Source organism: Oryza sativa, chromosome 8, assembly GCF_034140825.1.
Source record: "Oryza sativa Japonica Group chromosome 8, ASM3414082v1".
NCBI classification, from domain to species: Eukaryota; Viridiplantae; Streptophyta; class Magnoliopsida; order Poales; family Poaceae; genus Oryza; species Oryza sativa.
In genome coordinates this window covers 28368106-28386815 of record NC_089042.1, presented here as the reverse complement: position 1 = coordinate 28386815, position 18710 = coordinate 28368106, and the positions used below count along the sequence as shown (strand labels likewise).

The following is an 18710-nucleotide window of genomic DNA, read 5'->3' as shown; positions in this document are numbered from 1 at the left end:
TGAAGGACAATGCGTGCTCAGGCATCATTAATTTTCCGTGAAGGGCCTCGCTTTAAAAAAATATATGCAAATCCATCCTTTATTAGCAGAATATAGTTAATATTGGATGCAGTAAGCCTGTATAAGCGGCAAGAATAAATTAGATAATATATTATTTTTCTGCAAGGATATGCAAGCTAGCAGTAACATAATATATTCTCTGCTACCTAATATATGAATTCGTGGATGACATCCGGTTGGATGTAGAGGTCAGGTTTATTTTATTTTCTTAAATATTTATTGAACTTTTAGAAGAATTGGGTAACCTAGAGCAAATATATGCTAGTGAAAGCATGTAATCATGCATGGAATATATAGATTAATTAATTAAGATTCTACCATTTAAACACTAGTATTTCCATGAATTCATCGATTTGCGGATGACCAGTGCTTCAAATTCATTACAGGAATAAATGCGTTTTAGGATGATCCAAATAATCACCGGAAACACCTTGATATATATCGAGGCGTGTGTGTATCTCTGATCACCAGGAAAAATTTACAAGGGTACGAGTAATGTTTAAAATAAGTGGCATGGCATCCTAGATTCCTAGCTACCTAGCGAGAGAGCGCTACTAGCTATATATATATATATGTGTGTGAGATATATATATATATATATATATATATATATATATATATATATATATATATATATATATATATATATATATATATATATATATATATATATATATATATATATATATATATATATATATATATATATATATATATATCTCACACATAGTCGAGCCATATTATCTTTATATCCTTTCAAGAAAACTATTTTATGTTTATATCTAAAAATATATATGTATGTAATTTTTGTGCCGATCACCATGAAAAAATAACTTTCTTATATAGTTACCTGTGCTTGTGTATTACAGATCGAACTGGTGGTCAAAGCTGTAGCGTTGTTGCGTAGAGAAAATCATGTCAATTTTTGAAAGTGCCAAATCTTTTTTGTGACCGGAAGTACGTATTACGTTCTGATAATGTGTGACCGATTTGGTCTCGAAAATATTTGGTATCCATATCTTAATTTCTCGATCCGATGAATAACTGCTTTTGATCCACTGTCGATCTTAATTTGTTCGATTAATTAATATCTACACTGGCCAAGGTCACCTGTGACGGGCCCAAACCCTCATCTTTGACGGCTTCGCGCATGGTCAGTGATCAGTGGTCACTGGTGAGTCCAGTCACCTTTGACGGGTGGCCGGCCGTCACATGTGACACCCACCTCTGACGGGCAAGTTACTAGAAGGCCGTCAGAGGTGTTGGTCTCCGCTAGCCTTGAGCGAGTTAGGACCCGTCACAGGTGACTCATCTCTGACGGCCCTTTAAATAAAGGCCAAGGCCGTCAGAGGTTGAGGTCTCCGTAGTTAGAAGCTGTCACAGGTGATCTACCTGTGACGGCCCCAAAAGTAAAGGCCCGTCACAGGTAGGTCACCTCTGACGGGCCTTTATTTGCTAGTCCGTCACAGGTTATGTTACCTTTGACGGATTTTTGTTCCGACCCGTCACTGATGAGTTAATTCCAGAAAAAAAAATAAATGCTAAATATTGGCTAGCCTCAGGATTTGCTAGCCATGCCCTCTGCAAAATAGAAACATCACAGATATATTCTAGTCACAGATCCATCACAGATACATCACCCCCCCAATATAACATCACAGATCCCCAACAACACATATATGCAGTTCAAATGCCACAATTTTGCACAGCAAATTCACACCCCTTGAAAGCCACAATTTCGGTCGTTGCTCATAGAACCGCATATATACTTACCAAATGGATTAAAGCCATAATGTCATCGACCTGCACAACCTGTCAATAAGGAAAAAAAAAGGAGAAAACAGATGAATAGTACAACATAAATCGTAGTTGATCAAATGTGATGACAATTTAGTAAAGTACCATAAATATTGCACATATGAAAGTAAATTACATTGCACTCTATAAAAACATAATTTTTTACATCGCCAGAAATTATAAAAACATCTTTTTTACATCACAATAAATTATCTAGCCAAGTTCATGAGTCTATTTGGCATGAAAACGTCCTTTCTTGTTCATTATTTCTGCAAGAATAAAGGCGCACAATTCGCCTCTGATAGCGGGGGGGTTGATGGGTGAGATCTTGAAGCCAGCTCTACCTTTCTGTTTAATAAATAAGAGGTTAATTAGCACGTTTTGAATAGCAATTTAGATATTGAAATGAGCTTATTCGCCATTAGCAACAACCTCAGGGTCGAAATCTTTCACCTCTCTTAGAAGTGTTGACATGTTGTGGCACACGTGGAAACCACATTGGTCTCCGATCTGTTGTGCGCATGCAAACTTGGTGTCATGATAAAGTTCATTCTTGCCCTCCTTGTGCCTACCACCCTTTTCCACATATGGGCCCCAAGCCATATTTAAGGCCTTGGTGATTTCACTGAAATCATAATCTTTGGACTTATTGGAGTTAAGGTAGGTAACCCGACTCCACTTAGGTACGATGACTAGGAGAATCCAATGTCGCCTGCGCAGTGGTTATGTAGTGTTAGTACTAAGAACCTTAACTTCAAAAACAATATACACGAAGGGTATTGTCCTCTTACTCTTGGTTGTGTGCGCACATGATGTACTCCTTGTCTTGATGGGCCCATAAACACCGGTTGACATAGTCAACCACCTCAGTGAAGCTCTGTCGTAAATTAACCTCATTCACCATGGATGGATCAAGGAACCCAACCTGATTACCATGGCGACGACTCTCGATCCAACACAACCTTAAAATATGTACGTATTAGAACTAATTTAATTAGGAGATATAGTCCAGTCATATCACAAGTATAGAAGGTATGCACTTACAAGGAGTAGCATTTAAGAAGACCAGTGTCCAACTTCCGGATCCTGAAAAGGTCGAAGAGGTCATCAAAGCCTATAGTTATATAGGCAGGCGACGATAGGAACGGCTGGTGGTCGTGATGTCCAACTATGGATGACTCCCTCATTTTCCGCTTGGCATTGCTTAGCTCCATGTATTGCTTATGTAGCTCTCGGCAAGCAATACCCATCACAGCTAACACATTGTCCTCCACCAATGGCATGCCTAGCTCAAATTGGGCTGGCGCCCTCACGACCTTCCCCGATTTGCTCACCGGCATCGACGTCGCAGCCTTGCCCCTTTTTGGCTCCGGCGCCAACTCCCCGACCTTCCCCTTGCCGCGTTCACGCTTCTGGCCCTTGACAAGTGGTGGGGAGCTATCGGCCTTTCTTGTGGTCTTTATTGGAGCCAAGCTTTGAGCTATATCTGCCAAGTCCATATCAGCTCCACCGGGAGAATGAGGTACTGACAATGCCGGTCCACGGGGAGCCTCAATTGATAGCTTAGACTTGGGAGGTGTAAGCTCCGTCGGTCGACTTGGACGAGGAGTCATCTTCACAACTATGTCTTCTTTGGGCCATTGTATGAACGTCTTGCGCGCATCGCCCAAAGTCATGATTTCATCATTTGGGGGCACGGGCAGCGGATAGCCTGACCAGGTGTCCTTTACTGTATCGATGGACACCTTGGCATACCCAGCTAGCAGGTCTGCGCCGTGGACCTTGTCTGTAACCGAGGGCTTGAAAGCCATGCCCTCAGCGACTTCAGGAGCGAAAGTTGGGTGGACTCTCGCTAGTAGGACACACTGTGCTGCGCCCTGCATAAGGTGAAAGTTTGAATTTAATATTGGAATGTGTACATGTCTTTTATTAGATATGGATCGGATAACAACAATTACCTCGATGTGGTCCACTGCAACTAGTGGTGCGATCGGGAGACCAGGGGCCGGCACCTCTGTGGATGCACAACTACTCCTATGCTGTGACGGACTCGCGTCGTGTTGTACACGAGGAGTTGGTTGCACAGCAGGTGTTGTGACTCGGGGTATATTCATGTCGGCGAGGACCTTGTTAACCCTTTCTTCCACCCTTGCATTCATGCTAGCTTCTAGTTCTTGAATGACCTCAACCTTAAGTTCGGCCTTCAAACGAGCGTCCCTCTCTTCCTTGGAGACTTTCCGTTTCCTGTATTGGGATCTGTACTGAGGGAGTCCATGCTTCCAGGGCACATCGCTACCAATTCCCCGAGTTCGGCCAGGATGTTCTTTGGTTCCGAGCGCCTTTGTGAGGATGTCATCTTCGCGCCTCTTCGGCGCGGACTCAACCTCGCTTTGTGAAGCTTGTTCAGTAACCAAGCCCAACTAGAAAAGAAGATAGTCGTTTATACGAACTTGTACTTTATACGAACGGAAATTAGTTAGGTTAAGTAGTGAACTCACCAGTTCCTGATAGACGACGGCATCACTTTTGTTCTCAAATGTGACAGAGCCGTCCGGGTTGACCTTACCCCTTGCCCGCGCCCAGTTGCGAGCTCTTTGTTCAGGGATGTCTGAAAACGGGGCAGGGACATTCGCTGCTGCAGCGGCTGCATCTTCTTGAGCCCATATTGCCTCCTTGCAGATGTACCCTGCGGTGCCCAGCCGATGCGGGTGCTCATTCCGCTGTTGCAGTAGGCGATGTGCCTCGCTTGATTCCCTAAACTCTTGGGTGGTCTTGAGAGAGCAGAATTCCTCCCAAACCGCTTCGGTTATTTGAGGGTATTCATCGAACGGCGTATGATTGCCGGGCGGGTTGACAAACTCGGTGAAGAGCTTCGACTTCCAATTCTTCCAAGCTTTGCCCATCTTTTGGAATGCCTTCCGCTTGAGCCTATCCTTTGCTTCGGCTGGAAATGTGAACCATTTCTCCATTGCCGTCCAAGCTCGCTCTTTCTCGGCTTCTGTGACCTTCCCGATATCTTTATGGAGGATCCCGAAGTTCTCACGTGCCGCTATCCCGCAGCAGTTAGACCATCTTCCAATGACAGTCCTGGGCGCCGTGGGCCTACCACTAGCGTCAACCTCTCTTATAACTTGCACTGTGGTCGGCCATATATTTTGTGACCGCGGATTTCTACTAGACCTACTTGCACTTGTCCCGCCCGACATCGACGTATGTTGTTCATGCGGCAATTCTGCAGCACAAACAGAAGGCAATATTTGCTAAGGGGTGCTAGCTAAAATTTATGTGGTCATGTGGTGAAAATTTATCCTATAAATTACCATGAATTTCGGGTTGTTGGACCGCCGTTGTCGCGGGATGACCTTCGGCAACTGCCTCTGTGGCTGGGTTTGCTTCTTCCTGGATCCTCGCAGGTGTTGGGGAGGGCGGGTTTGCGCCGGGCGTTGACATGGTTTAACTTTCGCGAAAAAGATTATAAATTTCCTACCATTAGACTAAATAGCATTAGATCCAATGTAATACGGGGTATACTATGAAAGATATGGCCTCAGTTTTGCTGAGAAATATGCATCAATTACAATCATTTGCATGAAGGGATAAAAAGAGGAAATCATAACATCAAAAGAGCAAGTGCAGAAAATCTGTTCTTATGCATAAAAAAAGAACAAGTGTAGAGGTATATAACCACTGAATCAATCATGCAAATTTAAAAAACAGCAGCAGCAAGGGTACAAAATTTGCATGATTGACATAAAACAGCAGCAGGAGGAGTATATATGCCACAGGGGTATCAACAGCATGGGTATATAAATGAACAAGTGTAGGGGCAAAAAAATGAACAAGTGTAGATAATATGTTCTTATTGAGCAATTCATCACTGGCCATTTAATAAGGAACACATTGGGCAGCAGCAGCAAGGGTATATAAATCATCAAAGAATGACAGAAAACAAGTGTATATAGTCTCCTCTTATCAATCCAGAAAAAAGAGCAAGTGCAGAAAATCTGTTCTTATGCATAAAGAAAGAACAAGTGTAGATAATTTGTTCTTATTGAGCAATTCATCACTGGCCATTTAACAAGGAACACATTGGGCAGCAGCAACAGGGGCAAAGATACTCCACAGGGGCAGCAACAATAGGGGTGTATTAACAAGTAGCCCACAATAACAGCAGTGGCAGGGGTGTATTAACATAAAACATCACTGGCCATTTATCTAGTTAAAATCATGCAAAATTCAACCAATGCAGCAAAATTAATCCTAAAATCATCTAATACAAAAAGACTAATTCATCTAATACTGCATATATTTCATCCACAAATAGTCCAAATTCATCACCTCATATATTTCACATCTCAAATATGCATATATTTCATCAAAAAAAAACAGACAGTACTACTAACTTCATGTAAACAGCAATTCATCCATTCAATTCAATCAAGTGTAGATAATAAAACAGCCCACAATTATTTATGTGGCAGCAGCAGCAAGGGTATATAAATCATGTATATAAACAACAATTCATGCAATTCACCTATTCATAGACAAAAAGGGTATATAAATCCACAAGTTTAGATAATCTGCAAAGTTCCTTAATCATCAAAGAATGACAGAAAACAAAATGCATGGAGAATTTTGGTGTCTAGGTCGGTTCCGTCCATGGACTACACTGACCAATCCACCAAAATTCCCCATGCATTTTGTATTCTGTGATGGTTTGATAACCTCGGAACAACATTAAATCTGCGGCCAATCAATCAATTCTTCCATTTGAACTAAATTTCAAACCCTAAACCTAATAAAGTTCCTTAATTATCAAAGAATCAATTCTTCCATTCATGGGCATCAGAGAGAGAGGGGTACCTGGAGAGGAGACGACGAGCAGAGGAGGCGGCACACGGCGACGACGAGTCCCGGTCGAGAGGAGGAGGCGGCGGAGAGGAGATCCCGGTGGCGGCGACGACGGTCCTGGCGTGGCGACTGAGAGGAGGTCCCGGCGGCCGTCGAGAGAGTGAGTGAGGCGGCAGCGGTGGAGAGGTCGAGGCGGCGGTGGGGAGGGCGGCGTAGAGGGCGGAGATGGCGGTAGAGAGGGCGGCGGAGATGGCGGCGGAGAGGTCGATGGAGATGGACGGCGGCGGTCGAGAGGCGGCGGCGGTGGAGAGGGCGGCAGAGAGGTCGAGGCGGCGGTGGGGAGGGCGGCGTAGAGGGCGGCGGCAGAGATGGTGGCGGAGAGGTCGAGGTCGAGGCGGTGGAGAGGAGGGCGTAGAGGGTGGCGGAGAGGGCGGCGGATTTGGCGGCGGCGAGGACGGCGGTGGAGAGGTCGAGGCGGCGGTGGAGAGGAGGGCGTAGAGGGTGGCAGAGAGGTCGAGAGAGGCGAGGCGGCGGTCGAGAGAGTGAGTGAGTGAGAGTGGGCGCCGGATCTGGATCGATCTAGAAGATGTCCAACCCTAGGTCAACCCTAGTCAAACTCACCTGTGACGGGCTCCAACTATGTGGCCGTCACAGGTGGCCTCACCTGTGACGGGCGCCAACCGTGGAGCCGTCACAGGTAAGACCACCTGTGACGGGCCCAACACTCTGGGCCATCACAGGTGAGGTCACCTGTGACGGCCCTACAGATAGAGCCCGTCACAGGTGAGTTTGCCTAGAGCAATTTTATTTTATTTTATTTCACTTAGTTCTTTTATTTTCCTTAACATATTTTCACATACACTACATATTTTTTTATACTTAATTATTTTATTTCACTAACAGTAGTAATTGCACTTCATTATTATACTACTTTAATTATATTATTTCCAATGCTTATACTTGCTTAATTATTTTATTTCACTTCTAGTGGGTGCTTCACTTAATTATTTTATTTGACTATTTCATAAGCAATATACTATTGATCATTGCGAACATATTAGAGTCATACAGATAACAGACATGTAGACATAAACTACGTACATAAATTACAAAAATAATCCTTCCTCATGGTCGACACGTGCATATTGAACTTCATCTTCTTCCTCCTCCTCTTCTAGAGGTATTTCTTGACCTATGCCGTGGACGTGCTGGTTGTAATCATCCTCGTCTGCAATATTGTCCAATCCAACAATTCTCCTTTTCCCTTCACGAACAACATGTACTTTCTTGTTACACGGGTCAACTATGTAGAACACTTGAACAACTTGTTTGGCGAGAACGAACGGTTCATCCTTGTACGCGTTGTTAGCCAAGTTGACAGTGGTGAAACCTTCATTGTCAACTTTTACATTGCGAAGATCGACCCATCGACAACGAAACAACGGGACTTTGAACTTCAAGTAATCTAGCTCCAATATTTGCTCAACTCTACCATAGTATTGATCACGACGACCACCGTCACTAGCAGCCTCGATGCGTAACCCACTGTTCTGCACTGTGCATTTGCTGTCTTGCTTGACCGTGTGAAAGGTGTATCCATTTATGTCATATCCTTGCCAGGTGGTGGCACTCCATTCAGGACCCTGTGACAACCACTGAAGTGTTTCACTAGGCAAGTTCTGCAACCTGGCAATTCGGTTCTTCAGCCACTCGTTGAAAGAAGACATGTGCTTATTCCTGACCCAACTCTCTGATCGGCCTGGGTTCTCTTGTCGGATAACTGCAAGGTGTTCATCAACGTACGGCACCACCTCAGTCATATGCTGTAGTACCGTGAAATGAGCTTTATCGTACACCTTCCGATCCAACCTAATAGTCTTTCTTCCAACAGTACCAACACCGTCAAGCCTCCCTTCGTGATGAGATCGTGGTAATCCAATTGAAGATGTTTCTGACATGTAGTCCACACAAAATTCGATGGCCTCTTCGGTGGTGTAACTCTCGATGATACTCCCCTCGGGGTGTGAACGGTTCCGTACATAACCCTTAAGGATCCCCAGGTACCTTTCGCAAGGATACATCTGCGTCATGAATGCTGGACCACAGCACTTTGTTTGCCTCACAAGGTGCACCGGAAGATGTTCCATTATGTCAAAGAAAGTTGGAGGAAAGTACATCTCAAGATGACATAGGGTTCTCACAAGTTCTGCCTGTAGTTTATCTAGTCCCTCGGGATCAATGATCTTCTGGCCGATTGCATGGAAGAAGGAACACAACCGCTGGATCGGGTGTCGCACCTTAGGAGGCAAAATATTCCTTATTGCAACGGGCAACAGCTGTGTGATAAGAACGTGGCAATCATGCGACTTCATTCCAACCAACTTAAGATCTTGCAGTGAAACGAGCCTACTGATTCTTGATGAGTAACCAGATGGAACCTTTATACCACTCAAACATGTTAGCAAATCAATCTTCTCTTCTTTCGAGAGAGTGTAGCAGGCTGGAGGAAGGTAAACCCTGTTGGATTCCGTGGTTATGGGATGTAGCTCCGACCGAACACCCATATCTTCCAGATCTCGTCGGGCGTTGAGACCATCCTTTGTAGTACCTGGGTTAAAGCAGTAATCCCATTAAACTCTCGCATACATTCTTCTCGACATGCATCAAATCTATGCAGTGGCGAACTTCAAAATCCTTCCAGTATGGTAGTCTCCAGAATATTGACTTCTTTTTCCACATGCTCCTCTCTTTTGTCTTTTGTTTTTCCACATGCTCCTCTGTTTTTTCCTTCGATGTGCTCTTCTCTTTTCGCTTTCCAACTTTCCTCTTTTTTCCAAACTCGTTGGTTATTCCCATCACTAAGTTGTGCACCTCTGTCCCTGTTAGCTCTGTCGGGGGTCCGGCTGTATCTCTGTGTCCATTGAAATTCTTTCTCATATTCCTATACGGGTGATACCTTGGGAGAAATCTCCTGTGACCCATGTAGACCGTCTTGTGTGAATGCTTCAACCATTTGCTTCTTGTTTCCTCTATACACTCCGAACACGCCCATTTCCCTTTCACAGTTTGGCCAGAAAGGTTGCCAAGGGCCGGATAATCGTTGATGGTACAAAACAGCATCGCATGGAGGTTGAAATACTCTTGTGCATATGCGTCCCATGTTCGTGTGCCCTCATTCCATAGCCTTTCGAAGTCATCGATTATCGGTTCAAGGAACACATCGATATCGTTGCCAGGTTGTCTCGGTCCTTGAATGAGCATGGCAAGCATAATGTACTTTCTTTTGAAACACAACCAGGGAGGAAGGTTATAGTTAACAAGCAGAACTGGCCATGTACTGTGACGACTGCTCAAATCACCGAAAGGATTAATGCCGTCCGTACACATTGCGAAACGCATGTTTCTTGGGTCATTTGAGAATTCCTGGTAAATCCTATCGATTGTCCTCCACTGCACTGAATCTGCTGGGTGCCTCAGCATAGTATCGACTTTCCGTTCTTCGGCATGCCAGCGCACAAGCTTAACTTGTTCCTTGTTCGCAAACATTCTCTTCATGCGCTCCGCAATTGGGAGATACCACACCACCTTTGCTGGGCCTCCCCTCTTTGACTTACTTCCTTCACCTTCACTCTTTGCTCGTTTGTATCTTGATCCCCCACAGATAGGGCAGACATCCAAGTCAGCGTATTCCTTGTAATACAAAATGCAGTCGTTCGGACATGCATGAATTCTTCTGACCTCCAGGCCCAACGGACATAATACTTGCTTCGCTTCATATGTCGTCTGAGGTAAATTGTTCCCCTCTGGCAACAGATCCTTTAACAGCTCAAGGAGTTCTGTAAAACTCTTGTCCGACCAGCCATTAATAGCCTTAAGCTTCATCAGTTCCAACACGCATGACAACTTGCTGTGCTTCGACTTGCATCCATCATACAACGGCATCTGGCAATCTTCCACCAACTTACTAAACTTCTCATAATCTCTGTCGTTGTCCTCTGCGTCTTCAATGTCATGCAACATTGTAGATAGACATTGAGTGTCCAAATCTATGGTCTCTCCACCTAAAGGAGAAGGTACGAACATGCCTTCTCGAGCTGCGGCGGTGTTCTCTACACCCTGATCCAACACTTCTTCAGCTGCGACATCAGGCGCCTCTTGCTCTCCATGCTTGGTCCATCAGGTATATTTCTTCATGAATCCATTCATTATCAAATGAGCATGCACTTCATCCTTGTCTTCGATCATCCGTTCATTCTTACAGTCCCTACATGGGCACAACATGTGCATGCTCATCCTACTTTTTCTGTCATTATCCGCAAATGTGACAAATTCAGTGACCCCCTCTCTATACTCGGTAGACGAACGATGCGCATAGTACATCCATCTACGATCCATCTGAAATCAACAACATACGAAGAAAAATAAATGATGATCGATATGTTGAGAATGAATGGAGAATAATATGTTTTTTACCTTGAATTTTAGTAAAAAATCGCCCCCCTTGCCCTCCCAACCGATTTGTGAACAGTACAATGGTCGGGATGGAAAGCAGTTGGCAGTTTGGGGGTATTTATAGACCCAACACACCTCAAACGGGTTAGATAAAAAAAGCCCGTCAAAGGTATTGCTCATACCTTTGACGGGCTTCTATTCAACGGCCCGTCACTGGTATCCGCTCACCTGTGACGGGCCAGAAATGAAAGCCGTCACAGGTGGCGGCCCATCACCTCTGACGGCTTCTAATGTATCGGCCCGTCACAGGTGAGGGGATACCAGTGACGGGTTGGAAGAAAAACTCGTCACTGGTATACCTCTGACGGGTTTTCCTTTCGGCCCGTCACAGGTAAGGGGATACCTGTGACGGGCCGCGGCCAGATGCCTCACCGGTGACGGCATCCCGTATAACCCGTCAAAGGTAATGGTCAATACTGACCAATTCGTTTGCCCGTCACAGGTATCCCGTCAGAGGTGTGAGGATCTGGCGTAGTATGATTGATCCAGCTAGCTGCTAAAGCTAGACCCCATGAATTATATGATTCTCCTCTCTAGCCAGTACGTACGTAGCTATAATTTCTGCCGCATAGCCTCACCCTCGCTGGTTATATATATGCATGCACATATATATAGCGCGCCGGCCTCTAGCTAGTATAGCTAGTTGTATGCTTATGCACACTTTATTTCTAGACAATTTTTATGGTGGTTTGTACTGGTAGAAGAATAAATTTATTAGATTGATAATATTTTCTCATCCAAAATCGGCCCTATCTATTAATACTACCTCATCAACTACTGTATAGAGTGTAATAGCTTTTCCTGCTAGTAATAGGATTCATAAATCCATATTGAAGACGTCTTGATGCGGATGGCCCATGGCCATAATCTTCAGTGGCCCTCCCTTCTTTGGGGCTTCCTTCCCCTAAAGGGTGCCGGCAGGCATTGATGCAAGCAGCAACATAATGAAGTCGTGCTTTTTATGGACTAATGCGGGTGGTCCTCGACAATCACAGTCTTTTGATCGCCGGAAACTCGAGTCGATATGCTCGTGGCAGAAATGGCCCCCCGGCTTTATTGTTTTATGGTGTTTCAAATTCTGCGTGTGAAGCGGATGTGGTTGAGATAGGGTCTAGCGTTAGTGATTTTGATCTTGGTCAGGTGATCTTGTAGGTGGAAAATGTCAAAGCTTCCCCTCCAGAGTCCAGACTCTTAATCTTTTGTATTCTCTTCTCTGTATCTCTCAGTACTTTCTCTCATGTTATCCTCAAGGGCTCCTATGCTTGGAAACTCTCATGTATCTCTTCGCTGTAAGTTGGTTCGAAGTAATCCCCCCCCCGGTGAATTTTCAAAAAAAAATAGGACTCATAAATCAATGACTTATATTGTTTCTATAGTGATAATGCTGGTAGTCGAAATACTAGTATAAGCTAACGTAAAAATACTCCTCTCAAAGACACACACACGCACACACATATATATACCCCAATATACACGTACACACTCATTTGTGTGTCCGTTCTAGTAAACATTATGGAGACATGAGATATATAATATTTCTTAAAAACCTCAGCAAATTTGTACTAAAAGTATAGCTATTTGTGTATAGCATATATGGTTGTTGGGATTTAAACCCTAACAGTTATAATCATAATAGAAATTTTTTATGGTCCTTGAGAAAAGTACCTAGATATATACTAAAATTTTACATACCTCGAGGTACCAAGTTTTATGCTATAACATGTGGTACATTCTAATACCTTCTCAAGAATGATAAAATTACTTTAATCATAAACATACAATAATTAATGTGACTTTGCAATAACCATACCAAATGTGCTATACCTATATAGGTGCACAGTTACTAAAATGTTTTAGCACACGATTAAGTTAATTAACCACAGCACGTTAACTGTTAAGCATATTTGATCTTAAAGTTGGCGATGCAAAAGCAAACAAAAAAAATATCTGGTAGATTTTCCGGTGATCGATCTTTGTAATTAAGTACGTGAAATGTATTTGCATACGTACAATGCTTGGTCATAATCAATTTCAGCATATATTTGTGCATCCATTATATATTATATATATTAAGAATATATAACGGCGATATATATATGACTCGTGCATTCGGTGTTATGTTTCGGCCGGACCATTAATTTTATGTGTTCCCGGGCCTTCATCCGTTAACTGTCAATCGGTGCATAATAACTATTAATCTCACTCGATCGCACCAAAAAAAACATCATGCTTGCAGGAGCGCATCACATAATTTCTGCCAAGCTGTATATATTTGCCTCCAAGATATATGAATGGAAAATTCATGAAGATATGCATGGGGCACTATATATGCATGCCAGCAGCTATATATGGGTTATGGCTAGGGTAAACGGTATATATAAAAATACAGCATAGACGACAATTATTATTGACGAAACAAATTAAAATCTTTTTTTTCAAAAGACCACATAAGGAAGCAAATAAATCATGCACACATATATATAAGATGGTGAAACGATCACGATCAATACAGCAAGGACGCCATGCTTAGTGACGACGTCTGTCTGATTAATTAGATTTCTCTGAGAGAATTAAGGAGGAGAAGAAATTAAAAGATCGTAATTAACCAGCTGATACTGATCAATCGATCTCGATCGTATACATGCACACAGCTAGCAGCCACTGCACACAGGTGAGAAGAAAATCCCCAAACCTCGATATGTATCGCGATTGTAAGTAGGTTAGCAGCATATATAGCTAGTAGTTATTCCTCTTGCTCCCAGCTGCTGACCTGTACTGATCGTCGCCACCCTTGAGCATCTCTTGCAGCACTTGGTCGTCTAGGCACTCCAGCTCGATCACCTGCCGCTGCTGATGCTGTCGGGACGAGGACGACGAGCCTGATCCCCGCACGTAGTTGCGCGCCTCAGCAGGGAAGTTGAGGACGGCGAGGTGGCCGCGCATGGCGTAGGCGGCGCGGTCGTAAGCCCGCGCAGCCTCCTCGGCGGTGTCGAAGGTTCCCAGCCAGACGCGGACGCTCTGCCTGCTGGAGTCACGGATCTCCGCCGCGAACTTGCCAGAAGGCCGGCGACGCACGCCACGGTACTTGGTCGTCTCGCCGCCGCCGTTGCCCTGATCGTCCCATCCGCCGCCGCCGTCGCCGTCCATGATATCGATCGATCGATTGCGACCACTGACCGGCCGCGGACGGACAATAATCAAATTAACTAGCTACTACTGTTACGGATCGGACCGGGGATGCAGGGGTGTGCTAATAATATTGTAAGTATATATATCTAATGATAGCTAGCTACTGATCTATTCCATGGATCGATCATTCAGCTCAGCTAGCTAGCTATGCATGGAGTATATATATATATATGTCTCTGAATATAATGCTTAACCGATCGATCGATTACGCTATATATATATAGCTATCTAGCTGCAGCTGCGACGGCGCTGGAAATGGCTAGGGGCCTGGACTTGTATTTAAGAGCAGCTTCCGAGCTTAAGCCCTAAGGGAGCTCAAGATAATGGAGATGCAATTTGTGATCGCGTTATTGAAAGCAGAGAGGAAGATGCCGATTCTCTCGCGCTCAAGTGATCACATAGATTGTGGAAGATGGGCCCCGGTCGCTCCTCTGCATCCATCCCTTGTTGCTCTCTGCCTGTAATTAGCTAACTAAAAAAAACATATATATAGTAATGTTACTAAATAACATATATAATAATAAAGCAGGTCTCGTGGTTTCAGAGAGCTTGATCGAATGCATATCTATAATCCCTCCGTTTCGAAATATTTAACACAGTTCAAATTTTTAGTACATGTTTGATCGTTCGTCCTATTCAAAAACTTTTATGAAATATGTAAAATTATATGTATACATATAAATATATTTAACAATGAATCAAATGATAGGAAAAGAATTAATAATTATTTAATTTTTTTAATAAGACGAATGATCAAACATATTTAAAAAAGTCAATGACATCAAATATTTAGAGAGTATATATTACGTGTTCGGGATGATCGATCCGGTCATGCATCAGTACGCCTAATTTATGTAGGTCGAGTCATTCTTTAATTAATTTCAGGTGACTATCTAAAACCATATAGATATATAGCTAAACCAGCCGACCGTACCTCACGCGTTCTACTTGCGTTGAGTTCAATGACAGTTGCCTAACTTCAGCTATTAACTTTTGCATATCATTGGGCATTGAAACTACTCAGTATTGTTTTTATTTGTAGGCTATACCGCTACCTTGTTTTCTCTTTGAATTGTCATCACCGTGTTTGTATAGTTGGAGAATCCTTTTTGATTCTTGTATGGACGGATGCAAACTAAATTAAGCTCAACTAGATGATGATGAGGGATGGAATCATACCTTGATGAATTGCAGCCTTGTATATAGTTAGGCCTCGTGCCTCAATTGACTGGCTAAATATAATTTGTCGCATCGCTAACTTTATTAAGTAATGACTCTTTTGTCACAATTAGCAATTGTTTTAGGTTAGTGGGATTGCACGTATAGTATATACAAGTACATAACTCACACATGCATGTAGTCCTAGTACTGTTCTATAAGAACAAAAGAGATGGTTTGAATGAATTGCGCACCTTAATTTTTTTTATTTGGGATTATATTCTTGTTTGGACTTTGAAACGAATAGGGACGTATTGGCCTCGATTTCCCTAGGACCGGTCGGCGACACGCATGTGCATGCACGCTGTTTAAATTCATGTTTGATCGATCCTTCGAAAAGGAATAATATTGGAATGTCTTTGCTGGAATTAACTAAAATTTAGTTAGATGAGCCCAGCTGCCCAGTTTCTTTATTGCTTCTGCTATTTAATTATACAAGATGTAATTATATACTAGTAGTAGATAATGCAAGGATGTTTTTGGTTTGAGGAATCTAATACGATTACACTTGCTGGCCAACAAACATAAAGGGTAAATCCTTAAATCCACAAATCCCTTATATGTATATATATGTATTCAATATAACATGCATGATGTTAGTGGCACAAGGATGACATAGAAAGCATCGTACGTCGTACGAAATTTTGCGCTGCAAACAGAGTGAGTAGTTGCAATATAATGCAGTGCTGTATAGCGAAGCCTGCGCACTAGCTAGCCAGTTTTGAAATTGATGAAAGTATAATAATTTCTTTTGTTGGTTAAAAGAAAAGTTTGAAAACGTTCGAGTTTCCAAGTAAACAGTTTTTTTTACTAGTAATGAGAAGTCGTTGTATAGTGAAGAGAAAAGAAGGTGAGGAAATAGCAAAGTTAAGGGACGGTGTGTAATGCTTAATGGGCTAGCTTGTCGGCCCCATGTATGATGATTGGATACAATCTGGCAGTATGCATGTTTATGGGCCGATCCAACTGATACGTGCATAGGATAGGAGTAGGACTGGCATTGCAAAACAGCAGATGCCATGACATGCATAAATACTACTCCCTCCATCCCGAAATATAAAGGATTTTATGTGGAGGATGTGACACATCCAGTGCATACTACTACTACTTGGCAATTGGCATGTACGCATATGTGTATGTGAATATATAGGGAGAAAATGGCAGAGGCATTGACATGTGCAAATGGAGGAGGTAGGTTTTTAAGCTAGGGAGGATTGGATGGGGATGGGAATGGGAATGGAATGAAGTTGACTTGAGAGTCAAAAAGGAGAGATGAGGAAGGAGGGCCCAGCTGGGGAAGGGAATAAATCCATCCATCCATCCATCCATTTGCTGCCTTTGATTTTAGTTTAGGCGGCCGTCGAAGGCGACCCGCTAGGTCCCTGTTCCGACTTGCGAGCTGCGACCATATGCATCCGCGTACTGTATACTCCTTCCGTCTCAAAATAAATACAGTTTTGTACTATTCATGTTCAACGTTTGACCGTTCGTTTTATTTGAAAAATTTTTATGATTAGTATTTTTATTGTTATTAGAAGATAAAACGTAAATAGTATTTTATGTGTGACTAAATATTTTCAAATTTTTCATAATTTTTTTAAATAAGACGGACGGTCAAACGTTCACGGCTGCACTTATTTTGGGTGGGACAGAGGTAGTACTTGGCGTTGACCAGCGCGTGGACTTGTAATATGGACGGACGCGGACGTGCTCTCTCATCTCCTAGCTACTGTACTAGCACTAGAAAAGAAAAGAAAGAAGAAAGCAGCAGCAGGAGGAGAGATGGACTTGCTCACTCGGCACGTGAAGTACTCCCTCCAGCAACTAGTAAGAAGAAAGGCAGGCTGCAGGCGTGGACGCTGACTGTCGGTCTTCCCTTGTGAATTGTGATCCAATATTGCCAAATTAATAATATCCCTTCATAGATTTCTCTCTGACCCCGCGAAACAGCATCAGCATGCATTGCAATTCAACTCGCATATTAGTAGTAAGAAGAGCTACTCCTACTCAGTGGTGTGGCGATGGGTTCAGCTCTTTCGGGCAGCGGCAGCGGGAGCTTGTTGGTCCTCTCCGTCTCCGTCGTCGGCATCCTTTTCACCTCCATCCTCCTCCTTGCCTACTACCTCTTCCTCGCCTGCTCATGGCGCCGCCGTTCCCACCAAACTGCACGACCCACGCCGCCTCTTCCTTCTTTCTTCTTAGCCGCCGATCAACCCCGCCGCGGCCTCGGCCTGGAGGAGGCGGCCATCCGCCGCATACCAACGCTCCGCTACCAGCAGCAGCAGCAGCACAACAAGCAGCAGCAGTGCGGCGTGTGCCTGGGCGAGTTCCGCGAGGGGGAGAGGCTCAGGCGGCTGCCCCCCTGCCTCCACTCCTTCCACATCGACTGCATCGACGCCTGGCTCGCCACCGCCCTCACCTGCCCGCTCTGCAGGGCCCATGTCACCGTCGACACCAACCACATTGCTGCTGCTACCACCAGCACGCGGCACGACGACGACCAGTTGCTCTCCGGCGTGCACCAGCCGATGAGGAGGTCGTTCTCCCTCGACTCCTGCCACCTCTACCTCGCCATCATTTTGCACCCGCACCAACTCTCCGACTCCGACACCCGCAGCCGCAGCCGCAGGGAACCAAAGCCCGCCGTCTTAGAGTCAGAGAGGCCTAGTAGGACGCTGCGCAGATCCTTCTTCTCCTTCAGCCACACTACCACCTCCCCAGTCCCAACTCCAATCCTCCCTATCTGATTCTCAACACTAATCTACTTGTACAATCCCATATTATATTTATTAACTCATCCATATCATTGTTAATTTTCCTCATTACATTCTCGTTTCTCTTTGCTCTCTTTTTTTTCCGACTGTACAACACTGCCGGTTACTGTAATTTCTTAATAGACATAGTAAGTGGAATCAACCACCTTTAATACTTTTTTCCTTTCGTTTATGCAATGTGCATCAGCCATGTAGCAGGCGTCTGAAAATAATGACTAAAGGTAATCCTGCCAAACTTAAAAGAAAAGAAAAACTCAAACACCATCATCTACAACACCTAATCAGATGGGCCCGGCCTGCCAAATGAGA

General features: G+C 43.9%; 2 protein-coding genes and 1 long non-coding RNA gene across 3 annotated transcripts; 1 reads left to right on the top strand and 2 right to left on the bottom strand.

Annotated features, from left to right (window-relative positions):
- Positions 1-1970: 1970 nt before the first annotated feature.
- Positions 1971-2818, bottom strand: LOC136351345 (uncharacterized). Its single transcript, XR_010734364.1, has 3 exons — positions 2649-2818; positions 2290-2569; positions 1971-2205 (listed from the first exon to the last, which is right to left on the bottom strand). It is a non-coding gene; the product is annotated as an uncharacterized lncRNA (long non-coding RNA).
- Positions 2819-13727: 10909 nt separating this feature from the next.
- On the bottom strand, positions 13728-15692 carry LOC112936103 (ethylene-responsive transcription factor 14-like). Its single transcript, XM_026027478.2, has one exon. It carries the CDS (start codon positions 14365-14367, stop codon positions 13957-13959), a length of 411 nt encoding a protein of 136 aa, XP_025883263.1. The 5' UTR covers positions 14368-15692; the 3' UTR covers positions 13728-13956.
- A 1944-nt stretch (positions 15693-17636) lies between these two features.
- On the top strand, positions 17637-18450 carry LOC107277990 (RING-H2 finger protein ATL74). Its single transcript, XM_015792765.3, has one exon. It carries the CDS (start codon positions 17649-17651, stop codon positions 18372-18374), a length of 726 nt encoding a protein of 241 aa, XP_015648251.1. The 5' UTR covers positions 17637-17648; the 3' UTR covers positions 18375-18450.
- The last annotated feature ends 260 nt before the right edge of the window (positions 18451-18710 follow it).

Excerpts from the sequence above, each read along its gene's own strand:
- LOC112936103 (XM_026027478.2), bottom strand. The coding sequence starts at position 14,367 with ATGGACGGCGACGGCGGCGGCGGATGGGACGATCAGGGCAACGGCGGC.
- LOC107277990 (XM_015792765.3), top strand. The coding sequence starts at position 17,649 with ATGGGTTCAGCTCTTTCGGGCAGCGGCAGCGGGAGCTTGTTGGTCCTC.